This window comes from Strongylocentrotus purpuratus, unplaced genomic scaffold (genome assembly GCF_000002235.5).
Source record: "Strongylocentrotus purpuratus isolate Spur 01 unplaced genomic scaffold, Spur_5.0 spur5_scaffold_1, whole genome shotgun sequence".
Lineage (NCBI taxonomy): Eukaryota > Metazoa > Echinodermata > Echinoidea > Camarodonta > Strongylocentrotidae > Strongylocentrotus > Strongylocentrotus purpuratus.
This window is the reverse complement of record NW_022145594.1, coordinates 25237800-25253731: the sequence shown is the minus strand read 5'-3', so window position 1 is coordinate 25253731 and position 15932 is coordinate 25237800. Positions and strand designations below refer to the sequence as shown.

General features: G+C 35.9%; 2 protein-coding genes across 3 annotated transcripts; both read right to left on the bottom strand.

The window, feature by feature from the left end:
- Positions 1 to 1881: 1881 nt before the first annotated feature.
- LOC105440307 lies at positions 1882 to 15738 on the bottom strand. Of its 2 annotated transcripts, none has more exons than XM_030977881.1 (6): positions 15326 to 15738; positions 7564 to 7636; positions 6891 to 6952; positions 5233 to 5754; positions 3590 to 3889; positions 1882 to 3058 (listed from the first exon to the last, which is right to left on the bottom strand). In XM_030977881.1, exons 1-6 carry the CDS (start codon positions 15618 to 15620, stop codon positions 2739 to 2741), a joined length of 1572 nt encoding a protein of 523 aa, XP_030833741.1. In that variant the 5' UTR covers positions 15621 to 15738; the 3' UTR covers positions 1882 to 2738. The 2 variants fall into 2 exon arrangements, with proteins under 2 accessions (XP_030833741.1, XP_030833742.1); XM_030977882.1 differs by having other exon boundaries at positions 1882 to 3052.
- On the bottom strand, positions 12503 to 14565 carry LOC105436453. Its single transcript, XM_030977883.1, has 3 exons — positions 13973 to 14565; positions 13382 to 13700; positions 12503 to 13062 (listed from the first exon to the last, which is right to left on the bottom strand). The coding sequence occupies exons 1-3, from the start codon at positions 14163 to 14165 to the stop codon at positions 12762 to 12764; spliced, it is 813 nt and encodes a 270-aa protein (XP_030833743.1). The 5' UTR covers positions 14166 to 14565; the 3' UTR covers positions 12503 to 12761.
- Positions 15739 to 15932: the final 194 nt, after the last annotated feature.

Genomic DNA, 15932 nt, shown 5'->3' with positions numbered 1-15932 from the left:
CTCTATTGAACATGTCTAATAAACAACCCCTGATACCTTGTAGTACTGATAAACATAAGTTTGTGAATGACCTAGGTGATTATTTTCGTGACAAAGTCGTTAAAATCCACAAGAATATTGAAACTAGATTAGATGCAATGAATGAACCCAGGACCTATTCTCCATTAGCAACTTACCATGATGTCGATGTTTTGAGCAATTTCAAACCTCTTTCTGAGCACCAAGTTGAAAAACTTATACTTAACCTCAGTAAGAAGTCATGCTCTTTAGATCCTATGCCCACGAAACTTCTTCTACAATGTATCGACATATTAATTCCTGTGTTCACATCATTGATTAATCTTTCTCTCTCGACTGGTCATTTTCCCATGCAATGGAAAAATGCCCTCATCACACCTTTATTGAAAAAACCTGGTCTTGACGCAGATTTTAAGAACTTAAGACCTATCAGCAATCTGAAATATATATCGAAGTTGGTTGAGGGTGCTGCTACCCAGCAAATTATGGATCACCTCAATAACAACTCACTTTTGCCATGTACTCAGTCTGCATATAGACAATTCCATAGTACTGAAACCGCACTGCTAAGAATAAAGAGTGATTTATTGATGGCTATGGATTCCCAGAAAGTCTCTCTTTTACTGTTATTAGATCTAAGTAGTGCATTCGACACCATAGATCATTCTTGCTTATTAGAAACTTTAAAGACCTGTTTTGGTATAGATGGTAGTGTTCTTGAATGGATAGAGTCGTATTTGGCGAATAGATATCAGAAGGTCAAAATAGACGATGTGATCTCTGATGATTTGCCAGTGCCTTTCGGAGTTCCACAAGGTTCTCGGCTGGGTCCTTTGTTATTTACTCTGTACACTGCTAATCTCATTTCAAATGTTCGAACAAATTTCCCCGAGATATCATGCCACTGCTATGCAGATGACACACAGCTGTACGTATCATTCAGACCTGATGAACATGCTAAAGAGCGATGTGTCTCACTCCTAGAAACATGTGTTGACTATGTACGTGGATGGATGTTGCAAAATAGGCTCATGCTTAATGATGGTAAAACTGAATTAATGATCATTGGCACACCTAAACAGACATCCAAAATCAACTTGAACAGTGTATCAATTGGAGACTCTGTAATAGAACCATCTGTTAGTGCAAGAAATCTTGGAGTACAGTTCGATTCGAATTTGAATATGAGAGAGCACATCACAAATGTCTGTAAATCAGCATACTACATGATCTATAATCTCAGACGTATTCGTAAATATTTAGATAAGGACATTACGAAAGACATTGTACATGCATGTATTACCAATAAGCTGGACTATTGTAATGGTCTACTGTATGGGATCCCTGACTCTCAAATAGTGAGATTGCAACGGGTTCAAAACACCTGTGCAAGGCTGATCTGTGGTTGTTCTAAATTCACACGGATCACCCCAATTTTGAGAAATCTACATTGGTTACCAGTACGCCAGAGAATAACATTCAAAATCTTGCTGATTGTATATAAAGCACTTCTTGGTCAAGCTCCCACTTATATCAAAGAACTGTTGAATTTCAAACCTAATCAACACAATCGCAACTTGCGCAGTTCCCGAGATACTTTGTTGCTACAGATCCCATCTATCAAAACAAAAATAACGCTAGGTGATCGAGCATTTGCTTGTGCAGCCCCAAAACTCTGGAATAACTTGCCATTTGAAGTCAGGAAATCACCATCTGTAAACGTCTTTAAGTCAAAACTGAAAACACTTCTTTTTAATTAACTGTACCGTAAATCTAAGCATATCAGGAGCTCTTGTAGCGCAGTAGAATATATACCTAATGTTGGATAGTTTCTGCGCTTTATAAATGTACTATTATTATAAAGTGGTACAAGATAGATCATACTTATACAGAGATATATCACAGTTTATCATAATGGCCACGGACAGTGAGTCTTCTAAAAAAGCAGAGTGTAACATTTAAATATAAATCGTGCATTTTCTACCTATACTACACATACTTCAATAATCTGCTATGCATGAGATAATTACAATTTCATAGTTGATAGTATATAGTAAAATTAATATCTATGTTTTCCTTACGTTTCCGAAACCTTTATTATTCTTATGTCATGTGTACTGATAACGTACACATAATATAAGGCAACCTTTGCATTTGCACATGAAATATAGGCATTCACATTTAAAGGTATAATAATCACTCCAAATACTATTGGGGAGAACAAAATGATATCTTATTTGTTTGTAATTTAAAGTAAAGTCTTAATAAGAGAATTATGTTTTTGTTACTTTGATTAAGTCACTTACAGTTTTTTACATTATATTTTTAAGCCCTCATTACTGTGAGGACGCAGGCGTACGAGCGTGAACATCACATAGACTTTATGTATTTGACTATCCGTATGTCAAAATATTGTTATGTTATACCTTACTATTGCATAGGAATAGAATTTGTTTTTAAGGGCACCTCAGTATTAATACTTTAAAAGAATCGTATTAATCTGTTAGACTATCCAACATTTGTATTTAGGAAGCATAATGGTAACATAAACATGAGTATACAAGATCCAGGAGAATCATATCTCGGTATAGTCATAGTTGTTCACCTGCCAATGTAAAGTTTTGTAATTGTCACTATGGTTAATCTTTAAGCAAGTTAAATTCACATATAAATGTGTAGAAAATATATATACAGTCACAATAAAGGTTGTCCGAAAGGGTTTATTCTTTAAAGGCTTTTTGACGAACATCAATGATTACTTTTATGAATAAAAGCATCACTAGATTCTCCGAAGATGTCTCGGTCAAGGCGATGTTAGAGAGCAAGTCGCTATAGTTGATGCCGTTATCTTCTACACCCTCTTCATCAGATGTGTTAGTTCCCTCTCCAAACGGCTCGTTAGAAGACACGCTGGTTTGTCCTCCTGAGGAACATTGCGCTGCAGATGTGCTATCTATCCTGGATAGCTGGTGAGAATCTTCCATTTTCTGAGAGTGTCCTGGTCCTGGTCCTGGTCCTGGTCCTGTTCCTGTTCCTGTTCCTGTTCCTGTTTCGGGAGATGGTATTTATCAAGACTAGCATCAATGCTCTTCAACATGAGCTGGTCCAGAATAAATAATGAATAGTGTACTCTCAGCAACACCCCAACCCCCCCAAAAAAAAAAAATTAAAAAAAAATAAAAAAATAAAAAAAATAAATAAATGAATAAAAAATTAAAATAAATAAATAAATAAATAAAAAATTAAAATAAATAAATAAATAAATAAATAAATAAATAAATTAATTAATTAATTATTTTTTAAAAATAGACAAAATCTGACAAACGACATATAGACAAATAACAACCACGAAACCGGCATACCCTTATTCATGTTACATATTTATTTGTAAAGTGACATTATCAGGCGGATGAAAACAGAGAGTATTCATGATTAAGGCGGCTTAACGATATGTTCTCCTTAGTTCTGGTTACGTGGAAAAGCAGGCAGACAGTAGACATTAATTTTCTCTTTATATTGATTATATCACGAACCAAATCAAATTATTAAACCAATTTTATGATAACCTTACCTTGTGGAATATAACGGTCAGCAAGGTCTAGCAATTTGGCAGCCACAAGCGCCCTCCTCAGTTCCATCCGTTCATCTTCCCTGGACACACCTCTTCTCCATTGTTTCAGCATGAGATGGGTTCCTCTACTAGTGACCTGTTCGTATCTCATGTTGGTTTTGAGAGCTCTTGCTATATCACCCTGTAGGATTCCAAGCTGACTACCCAAGCTATCGATTTTGGCCTCATCGGAAAGATCGTCAGCTATCTGCTTCAAGATTTCTGCAAACTCATCATTGGGTAGTTTCACGTTGGAATATACTTTAGAAATCAGCATAGTTAGAGAAAATAGAAGACATGCATTTTGTTGTCGCTTTAACAAAAAAGGTAAGCGGATACAAGTTAAAATCTGCCATGATGGAAATAATCATTACAATTAAACGAAGTTCTCTATCGGGTTTCGTTTAGCAGAATTATGTACCACAAATTGATACATAATAAGGAATTTAAAGGTTATAAGCGTTTGCCTTTTAAGGAAATAATACTATTATTCCCACACGGAAATAATGATAACAAGAAAAAGAACACGACGAACAGAAACAAGGGCAGGAAGAAAGAAGAAAAAGAAAAATTAGATGGAAGATGAGGAGAATGAGAAAGAAGAAGAATAAAGGGAAAAAGAAGATGTTCAATATGATTTACATTTTGTAATGGAAATGGGCCCTCAAGCTAGAATACCTAATACCTGGAACATCAGGTGTAGTAAACCGACATGCAAAATCTGTTTCAATCTACTCTGCTTCTGATGTAGTACTCCTTTTCGATGGATAGCATTGTCCAATTGAATTATCTTCAGAAGAACTTAACTCTGCCATGAACGTAGAATATTTGGATGTAATTGAAATAAAACGGTTAATAATTAAGGACAGTTTGATATGATCAGATCGTTAATGTCAGTATCTATTTATTTGCACAACATAAACTAACGAAATTAATAAAATCGTATCATCACAAAATAATGTACTACCCAGTGGCGTACATAGGTTTTTTTCAAGGGGGGGGGGGGGTTAACATTTTGAAATTGGGCCAAACATTTCGCAACGACTCAGCCAGCCGCTGAATAAGCGGGCGGGGGGGGGGGGGGGTAAGAGGTCATTTTGTATTATTATTATTATTATTATTATTATTATTATTATTATTATTATTATAATAATTATTATTATTATTATTATTTTATTTATTTATTTATTTATTTATTTATTTATTTTGTTTTATTTTTTAATTTTAATTTTTTTAATTTTTTTTTTGGGGGGGTCCCGAAATTTCAACATTTGACCGATCGACATTCCGTTTCGTTGGGGGGGGGGGGGGGGGGGGTAAGATCATTTTTTTTTATGTCATCCATTAGGATTTTTATAAATATTTTTTTAAAATTAACCCCCCCCCCCCCATTGCGAATGCGCCTGGTACTACCCATAATTATTGTATTACCCTAGTTAGGTCTGCAGACTAATTCCAGATTAATTGGTATACAATGTCGACAATTGAAAATTAAATTCACTTTGTAACGTAACCAAAGGCTGAAGATGAAACAGTAATACTATAAACATATTAAGATGGTAGTATATACAGACGTGCATAATAATATCGGAAAATAGTCTTACCACTCTGTTCAAGCTTTCCAGAATTCGTCCAGGTAATCAAACTTTGCATCCATCGAGGTGTTTCTGCTTTCCTCTTCTGCTCTGCTGATCGTATCTCACTTTCTAGTTGAATTGTGGTTCTCAGTTTCCCGTTCTCACGCTCAAGTTGCTCCATACGATGCTCATTAGAAGTAGACTCGAGTTTCCATTTCAGCTCCTGAATTTCGTGTCTGCGTTCTTCGACCTCTTTGACCATCTTCTGATTTGCTTCTTTCATCTCTTTCTTGGTTTTCTCATAGAGCAACCTACATCTTGGATTCGTGCATATTTTTGTCAGTTCATTAATTGCTAACACTCTGTCACCTTCTTGGAGGCATCCATGTAGAAGTATTAGCAATTTCAACTGTTCCTCATCTGAAGAAACGTGATCAGAACATGGAACTTCATAGATGTGAATGACCCCGAGCTCCTTTAGTTTATTTATTGCCTCATTGGTGTCTTCACTTCCGCCGAAAGTAAGCATGGCACATGAAGGGATGCGATCTATCCAATCCAAACATATTTAGTTTGATTAAAACAAGTCGTTTAATCGTTTTATGACCTCTATATGCTACACATTTGTCACCTAATCCCTTTTTTCTGGGGGTGTATTTTGACACCAGAGTATGGATCGATTCGTAATATTTCATTCATCTCTGTGCCTTCTTGTATTGTCACTAAACATGTTGTATGCGCGCATAATATACCACCATTTGTTAAGGGTTGTAACAAGTAGAACTGGTAAATGAGAGAAGGATTGAGGAAGCGAGAGATAGAGAGAGAGAGAGAGAGGGGGAGGGGTGATAAAGGAAGGAGACTGCAGAAGAGGTGGAATAGGGAGTTAACATGGAGAGTCAGGAGATACTCATACATTTACAACTATGACAATACACATGGATTATGAGAAGATGAAATAGCAGGATGACATTGTTTATAAAATTTAGCTACAACAATTGCAATCCATGAACATGGTTCTGACGAACTATCGTCAATGTAAAGACTAGTGAAATGATGTATACAACATTATTTTTTAAAGAAAAGAATGAAATAAAGAGAATCCCATAGGCATATTGCATTAAACATGCCTAAGTATTAGCGTGTGTTTCACGAAGGAAAAAAAGGGAATTCGATATACAAAATGAACGGACAAAGGGCATGTTAGATTCGACGAACAGGATTACAGATGTGTAATATAGTACTTGATAATATGACATAATGGATAATATAGATATCTACTTGAATTCAATGTAAATTTTCTTGTAGAAATAAGCATGTAATATGCAATTAATAATGGTTGTTCCTCGTATGTCTCATGTCCTAGCCAAAATTGTTTCTGTATCAGGTGTCATTGTTGTTTGATGTTTATTCATTTGATAGCAGTTCAAATAACACAAATCGTCACCTATGTAAACACAATTTACCAACCTGTATAAAACAAACTTTCATGCGTGGAAGTAACCTAGCTCAGAACTTTATTGATTCATTCATCTCTTTAATTATATTCATTCTTTTAATCAATGCGGTGGTGTATATCACTCCATTGTGGTGTTTATGGTGTGTATAAATTAAATAATCGCTCCATATGCCCTTAGTTTATTTTCCTACCTACCTTTAAGGAATATGATTAGGAGCAAACTTACCTGTAATCGTCTTCACCAAACTGATCCATTGTTGGTAAAATAAACTATGAGTCCGGCTGAAGCTATATGAAAATTGAAAATGCACCGATTCAGAATCATTATTATTCACGTGGTGATGATTAAAGGATTCATGATAATAAAAATTTGATTCTGCAACCCACCCATCACAACTGAAGGCCACCCTTACAATAAAAGAAATTGTATGTAGTTATTATGCAATAGAACGAAGTATTCTTTGTGCTTTATGCCTCAGTCACACCATTGCGTATTTGTTTCGAATTTATCTCTCTCTCATCTCTCTCTCTCTCTCTTCCTCTCTCTTACTCTATTTCCTTCACGTGCAAGGCCCGATGTACCTAACTGGTAGAGATAACTACCAATACACCGTAACTAGCAGTTATTGGTTGAGCGTAATGATTGTAAAGGAAAGGTAACTCTTCTATTATATATTATAACACATTCCGCTTTTCAGTCGTAAATAATTGATTAACAAATAATAATATTCTTTTATTGAGAGCGTTTACTGAATTCTGGCTAAGTACAGACCTATTTTTCACTTTTTGCGTGAGTTACCTTTTTTTACATTTGATATTAAAAGATATATATAGTATTTGATTTTAGTCAATATATGTATGGCCTATGTGAATATGACAACGACAAAGATTATACTCACTCAACTAACATCACCACACATCCGACCCTCCCAGTAAGGTATTGTATATAATCTCTCAATTCAGAAAATGTGACTGTAACAGAGAACATATGTTATACATTGTTCATGATGCGATGGATTATTAAGAACATGAAATTCAGGATTCATAAACAACGAAATAAACAAGTTTATGCAATTCTTTAAATTGCATTCAATATTCCAAAATAACAGAAATATCACAAAATATTTTGTGATAACCAAAACAGTGAACATATCATAAATTATTAAGAGATAAATAGCCAAAATATGATAATTATTTGCAGTTCTACAATTATACCCGGCACAAAATGAATTATGAATGATTGTAAGTAGCAAAGCAATATAAGTACAATGTCGTTTGAAAATATATTAAGAATTGGAGTGGGTTGTCATGGGACAATACCAAAATTAGAAACAAGAAACAGCAAGAACAAAAACAAGAATAAAGAAACACCGAACCTAGTAATGTACAAAAATAAGGATGTTTGAAAATCCGAATAAACCCCTCCCTTCAATGAAAGGGTGCATCTATATATGAACACTATTTGAGCTTCATTTTACTGAAAATGTCTTTGGGAAATGCATGTTAGGGCCCTTATGTTTATTCCCATATGATTTTGAGAGAGAAAACCAAAATTAATTCTACAATTGTTCCCAGCTCCCTTTTAATTAATCCCAATGTGGTGACCTGACGATTGACTATGTCCGAAAACCTGTTTTTGCAACGTCCAAAAATACTTGTATGCTTATGCATAATACCCTGCTGGTAGACTTTAAACTAATAGCATCAGGCAGGGCAGGTACATGGTCACAACGAAACATTCGCATCATCTGAACAATATTTTTTTTAGTACAGGTAAAATGTAAAAATGAATCAATGTCCCACAAACATTAGTTTTTTTCTTATCCATTATAACTATATATACATATATTGCGCTCCATAAGTTTGATGTGTGCTATGTTATGCGAAATATAAGAGTTTTATGTATTACTGTTAAACCAATGACTTTATAAGAGAACGCAAGTGTTCACATAATTTCCCTCTGAGTCGATAGTGGGTGACATGATGTCAATAGTCAGTATGTTACTTATGTCATGATTCATACCCGCAACAAAAAAACAATTACAGGTTAAAGACAACTGATATTTAGGATATATGTGACCTGCTATGGCAAAACCCAACACTTCATGGTAAAAATGAAAATTGAGTTCTTGGTGTCATTGGAAAGAGTAAGGTATGACCTTTAATATGATACCTCATTTAAAGAAATTGATTCAAATTTGACAAAGTTATTGTCATTTTTGTGATTTCAATCACCGGAAGTTAATTATGAGATATTGAGGTTTAAAGTTAAGAATTTGGTTCAATTTTCACACAAAAAACATGCACACATTCACTCCATAGCAACGGCATCAACCAAACAAGCTAAAGTCTTGTAATTTTTCAGGCATACTTGACACATACCCAACTTACATTTCTGTTAAAACCATTAGATTTGAATAAATATTAATAAAGTTATGATAATTTTTAAAAACAATAGAAAACAAAAGAATTTCAAAGTTTTTGTTACACTAGGCAAAGTTGCTGGGAAAACGATTCCACGGTTTATTATGTTTCATCAGTACAAAATTGTTCTCGTACACAAAATAATAGCAGGTTACATCAATGTTGCAATAATAAAATGTAATAATGCATTTTCTTAAAATTTATGCTTAATAATAGGCCTATTACAAAACCAGATGTAATAAAAATGATTTTTTTTTTTAAATATATTAAAAAAAAGATTGCAATAAAGTGAAATAACAAATTGCGTTGAACTTGAAACCCGACAGAATCTGTTTTTTAAATGATAATTACTGGAACACAAGAAGCGAGTTCAAAATGATTTATATTTTGTCATATTTAATAAAAGCTATGATAAAAAGCATTAGTCTTAATCAAGGCTATTTGAGATTAAAAAAAAAAAAAAAAAACTTATAAGTCACTCGACAACAGATAACCTATAATACATGTATTGTAAAAAATATCCTGGTACATTAAGGAATGTACAATAAAGTAACAGTTGAGACAATTTGACAGAACTATTGTCTTCTTGAGATAGAGATTAATAATGCAAAAATATCAATTTCAGTCAATCAGTATCAGATATAAAATAATTATATTCTTTCATTATCAACGTAAAAAAAAAACAATAACGAATCCCATAAAAAATGCAATCTGACTAGTGACTACACTAATCATGAACTATTATGCATTAGTGCCCAAGAATTAATGATGTACAGTTTTGAATCTTTTGAGTTATCTCGTTTCATACAAAATTCACAGCCGAAGAGATCAATAGTATGTACATAGGATAGACATTGTTAATGTCAATCTAACAAAAACCTTTACAAATAGAAACATATGGCAGTGGCCAAACACCGATAATTTAGTGCTGATGTTAAGTGCTGATATGCATCAAGCTTAGAATAAATGAACACATGGAACTATTATATTGCTGAACTGAAATGGCAGAAACTATAGTGGACAAAGTGACTGCTACTTATTACATGTAGACAGAAAAAATACTTTGTACACTTCAATGCTGAATACGTCCTGGAGGAATTTAAGTACCTAAAGTTTATGGTTTGATCCAAGCTATTATATTGCTGAACTGAAATGGCAGAAACTATAGTGGACAAAGTGACTGCTACTTATTACATGTAGACAGAAAAAATACTTTGTACACTTCAATGCTGAATACGTCCTAGAGGAATTTAAGTACCTAAAGTTTATGGTTTGACCCAAGCTACTCTGGTGCTGGACATACCAAGTCCCTAGTCTCTGGCGTACAGAACTCTCTGATCTGCTCATACAAATATTTCCTGCGACTGGCATCAAGTCCTGCAGGTTGGATGAGTGGAGGAAGTGTTGGTGGAGGTGACGAGCGAGCAAGGTCAAACATCTCTTCAGCACTGTCAGACTTTTCCTTGTAAAACACTCTACCAGGATGATCTTCAGTAACTCTGAAGTGTCTGGCGAATGTTATACGAGGAAATCGTTTGAAGTGTTTGCCAAGATGGTTGGACCAGTCGTACACCTTCACAAACACATCCCCCTTCTCATTTCCAACGAGCTGTGGAATATTGACCCCTGACACAGTAGAAGAATCTACAACATTAACTATGTCCTGGAGGCAGGAGACTTTGGTCTTGCGGTACCTTTGTTTGAGGAGGCCAAAGCACCAGTCAGGGGCGAATTTAGTATGTCCCACTGGCAAAAATGAAATTGAGACAGATTTGTGGAGATTACTCTCCACACGCCAACAGAGATATTGGAGCATGGTGTTATTCTTATTCTGTCCAGCACAGTTATCAGCATTGAAGTGCACATGTTGTTCTCCAATCCCGTAGTTTTCCAGAAAATGGTGGATGTAGCTTACAACAACATTGGCTCCTTTACCACAGCTGACGCCCTCATCTGCAAGGTAATTAACTTGAGCAGGCAGACCCTCTGCAGCCATGCCAAAGATGTGGCACTTTCTTTGTGTACGGAAATACGAAGGGCCAGGTTGTTGGGGGTCAGCCGGATAATGCACTTGCTGTGCAAAGTCGAAGCTGTAATGAAAAACTACAGGCTTGGAGTTCGCAGCATTTTTCCCTAGCTTCTTGATAGAATGCTCTCTCGCGACTGCCTTTGAGGCTTGACAGGCTGTCCTGTAGGCATCCCGCTCTCTCTGGGCCTCCAGAAGATGCTCCTCCTGCCTCCTGAGTGCCTCTGTCTTCTCTTCATCAGGAACATTGACCTGCAGACATGAGGGAAAAAGCAAAACAAAACAAAAATCTCCTGATTAGTCGAATTTTCTCATCTACTATTTTTCTTTACAAATTAAATATTTTTTGTTACACTACAAAGTAGATCATTCTCAAATGGAAAACACCAGCTCACAATAAAGTAAAAGTTGGTTGACTTGGAAGAAGAAAAGAGTAAATGTATTGTAGCAAATTTCATTTCATTAAAACACCTGAAATTTGGACAGAGCTTTGTAACGTTTTCCTAAGGATCCAAATTATAATATTGATTATGCTTGGTACATTAATAGCTATATACATGTATATTATAACTCTACGTGAAAATACTTTAGCACCATTGGGGGCAGCAGCGTAAAACAAAATGAAATTTAAAACAATCGGTATTTAGCCAACACACACCTGTCTGGTGATAAGGTTGTTGTTCTGCTGACATGTCCAGCAGAGATCCGTGGCCGGCTTGGCAACAACCACATAGGAGAGGAGGTCGCTCCACAGCTTACGGAAGGTAGACTCAGCTACGGGTCCATGCTCTGGAGCAGCATCTCTGTAGAGCCTCCACAGATGCGCCTTGGTGACGTAGGACGGCAGCAGTTTCACATCAGCCGATTTGAACCCTGGTATCCTGCCTGGTAGGTGAATAATAATAATAATAATAATAATATCGAATATTTAGGAGCGCTAAAAACAATAAGTACCATAGCGCTTACAAATACAAATATATGTAAAGAGGACAAGAAAGTACAGTACAGGAAGTATATCACATAGATCATTGGGGAAAAAGGTGAGTTTTGAGGGATCTTTTGAAGGTGGCAAGACAGGTAATTTCCCTTATGGAAAGAGGGATGCTGTTCCATGTTTTTGATGCAGCTACTGCAAAGCGTTTTTCAGCTGCTGCGAGTCTAGATTTAGGAATGTTAAGTTTATATGTGTCGGTTGCTGAACGAAGATTACGAGTTGGTGTATATATTTGGAGGGTGTCATTAAGATATTCAGGTGCCAGATGATTGAGTATTTTAATGCAGTGTTCTGCGGTGAAATTCAAAATAAATTTGACGACCGCCTCTACCTGCTCTAGCTTGAGAAGTTTCTTGCCTCTCCGTCCTCCTGGAAAACAATGAACAAGTATTGAACAAAAGTAAGATTTATTATGATCAGTATTGTGTCGGAATAGATTGAAACAGTAAGTAGAGGGATTAGATGTCAAGTTTTGAGTCAAGTTGTAGTGAAAATAACTGTCAAAAAAACCATCGCAATTAACCTTTGGTAGATTTACTATGACTAAATGCATCACAAAATGATAATACAAATTATTATGAAGTCACACCTGAAGATAATAATAATTCAATATAAATGTAATTAAAATAATGTTAACTTCATTATAAATTTCATCATCTGTGAAAGGATAAGAAAACCACCTCACCTGACTTCTTTCTCCTTGGGATGAGTCCATTGCTGGCATACCACTTCTTGAGATTCGTAAACTTCTGTGGCCCAATCTCCATCAAGTAGAAAAACGTATATCTACAGATCCGTTTCTGCCCATAGCAAAAATTCCGCATCCTTGTGTTTTTCCTCTCCGTTGGCTTAGATTTCTTCCCCTGGGTCATATTTCCATCATTGATGGAAGACGAAATGATACCCAGGAGAAGTAAATCCTTTTCGAACTCCGTGAGCTCTTTGGTTGAATATCTGAAATGGCAAAATAGAAATGAAAAATAATAATGCTACTAGTATCTACTTCCAATGATAATTAAGAAAACCAAATGTCCAACTTGTTGTATTTTTTTCTTCATAAGATACCAGTAGACTGCAGTTTAGTGGTGAAGTATTTTATAAAAGCATACATATTCAGGGTCTACTGATTAATGCTGCAAAAAAGGAGAAAATCTAATTAGCTTAGAATAAATGTAACTATATTTTGCATTAAACTGCAGCTTGTACATAAACATCCAGTCCTTAGACATTATTTTAAAGAAATAGGAGTAAATAGTGACAGATCCAATCATACCTTATGGACTCTTGTTCGGCTACAGAGAATTGTTCTATACAGCGTCTTCCATTGAAGATACGGCAGTTGCATTTATTCACGCGATCCTTCAGCGGTTCCAGATCAAGATCTATTTGTTGGGCCAGATTTGTAGCCGCTGCCGCCTCCTCCTCCACGTCATCAATGACAGGACCCGGTCTCCGTATGACGCTTTCATTGTCACTTGACAAATCCATAGGCTCCTCTGCCTCATCGACCCAATCGCTTTCATCGCCGCTTTCATCGCGGCTTTCACAAGGCTCTGCTGGTCCTGGACCTGCCTCCTCGAACTCATCAGACTCTGTTAAGTACAATTATAAAATAGAGATTCAAAAACTAATATCAACAAGAAGTCTAGACTCCGCAGAGATTTTTTTTATCGGTATGAGAAGCTTCATAAATCATAATCTAATTTAATTATAAATTTTAATTAGTGCACTTAAAATAAAGTAATCTAGCTTTTGTTGCTCGAACATTTTTTTCTCGAAACAAGTCTTTAATAAATAATATGGGCGTAGACCTAATTAAGTAACTTGATTACCTTTTTAATAATGATAATATTAATAAACCTACCAGATTCAGAGTCGGAGCTAGGCCTAGGAGAAGAAGGAGTTCCTCTCTCGCCCGCGGCCAGGGGCTCGGTCGGGTTCGCGAAGTAGTCAGCCAAGTGTTCGGTCAAGCCATGCACGTCCATACCGCACGCCGATGCATCATTCAACAAAGAAGCGACGGTTTTATCCGTTAAATTCCTCTTTTTCCTCGACATTGTACTAGCCACTCGACGAATACACGTATTTCACTTGATATATGAAACTCTAGCTCATTAAAAACAAACTTCTGAACAAGTTTTCGAAGAAAAAGCTGGTGTTTCGATGCGAGAATTTGACCGCTGAACAATCACAACAACAAGGCAATGACGTCATGTGCGAATATTGGCGAATCAAGTGTCTGGATTTGGATCACGTGGCTGGCAACGGGCTTTTGTTTACGGCCTGCTTGACAGCTTATCGAAATGATGTCATCTTTTATGGCATTTTTCATTGGGCAATTTTATTTAGGACCGCCCAATATAACCATATTTGGAATAACCGATCCTTTCTCGTTATTTTCGTACCAAGTACGTCAGGGATCGACTCAAACGTGATAAACTGAGAGGGAAAACAACAAGCGATGAATCACGAACTTTCCCCTCTTTTGACCGCATTGTTTCAACTAATTTCACTGGACAATGGAGCACATGATTAGATACAAAATATAATTAAAAATACTTCTAGATCGTCTTTTGAGTTCATTTTTTCTCTAAATCAATTTATAAAAAATAGACTTTCTGACCATGCAAAAATCTCAGTTGATCCCTAAATTCGAAATTTCATGTTCAAACGGGCCTACAACACAATGGGATTTGCCGAGAAGCGTCGGGTTTTGCCGTAGCGGGTCACATATGATTATACAATTCAAGCGACTGAGTAAAGCCATGACAGTGTTGAATAACGTTTGATTTTTATGTAGTGTAGTATCCCATCAACGTAAAGGTAAAGTAAGCCCACTTAGGATCATAACGATGTTAAGTAAAACAGTCATGATTATTCACTACAAGGTGGTCACTGGTGACGTCGGTCTTTTTCGTACTTAGTTTAGAGACAAAGAAGAGCAAAATAGGAAGGAAAGAAAATGAATTGTTTTACCCGACGAGTTTATATACATTCTTCACAACGCCAGTTTATTGAGAGAAAACGAGTATTCCGTTGGTTTAGTAATACTAACAACACAATTCAATATTTTACCAAAACCATACCACGAACTTGATTATTAAAGAATAATGCTATCCAATAGTTACATGTTCATCGTAGAAGTGTTGCTTCATTTGAATTAAAACAACACCAAAATTATAAGATTTTCAATATACAAACAAACAAATATACAAACCATATTTCGTGATGACAGATATGAAATCGGTGATATATTCCTCCTCATTCTTAGTAGATGTTTGACGACGTTTATCAGCAAGCTTGCTATACCTTGCGTCTCCTTCCAGAGCGCGCCTCAGAGCAGGGACTATGCCGGGCACATGCCCATGCGGACATATCATACTGATGACAAGCTTATCAGGAAACACCACTCGTTCATCATCACAGGGTACGGCATTTCCCGGTTTGTACGACAAGATTTCATGCCGTAATTCATCATTTCTATTTCTAATCACAGAGCTGACAGTGGCCATCTTTGTACATATGTCGCCCTGAATACGCGAACAAACACGTTTTATTATACGCTCAATATCATTCAAGTTCAACGTATTCTGTTTATTTAAGCATGCGACATAGTGGCCCGAATTCACAACGGAAGTCTGAGGATAAACCCGGTTTGATCAGACCAAGGTTTGCACAAAGGAAGGTTTGTATAAATAAACCTTTGTCTGTAATTCCCAAACCTCCGACCAAGGTTTGTAAAACTAGTCTCAGCCATAGGGTTTCTAACATAATTTTTATGGGCTAGGGTTTAAATGTTAAGAATTGAAAAAACTGTTAAACTA

What these genes read in the sequence shown, in the direction of transcription:
- LOC105436453 (XM_030977883.1), bottom strand. Translation starts at nt 14,165, where the DNA reads ATGTCGAGGAAAAAGAGGAATTTAACGGATAAAACCGTCGCTTCTTTG. An exon ending in TAGCTCCGACTCTGAATCTG is followed by an intron (nt 13,701 to 13,972) that starts GTAGGTTTATTA and finishes TGTACTTAACAG; the next exon opens with AGTCTGATGAGTTCGAGGAG. An exon ending in GCCGAACAAGAGTCCATAAG is followed by an intron (nt 13,063 to 13,381) that starts GTATGATTGGAT and finishes TTGCCATTTCAG; the next exon opens with ATATTCAACCAAAGAGCTCA.
- LOC105440307 (XM_030977881.1), bottom strand. Translation starts at nt 15,620, where the DNA reads ATGGCCACTGTCAGCTCTGTGATTAGAAATAGAAATGATGAATTACGG. An exon ending in TGGAAAGCTTGAACAGAGTG is followed by an intron (nt 3,890 to 5,232) that starts GTAAGACTATTT and finishes TGATTTCTAAAG; the next exon opens with TATATTCCAACGTGAAACTA. An exon ending in TGACCGTTATATTCCACAAG is followed by an intron (nt 3,059 to 3,589) that starts GTAAGGTTATCA and finishes AAACAGGAACAG; the next exon opens with GAACAGGAACAGGAACAGGA.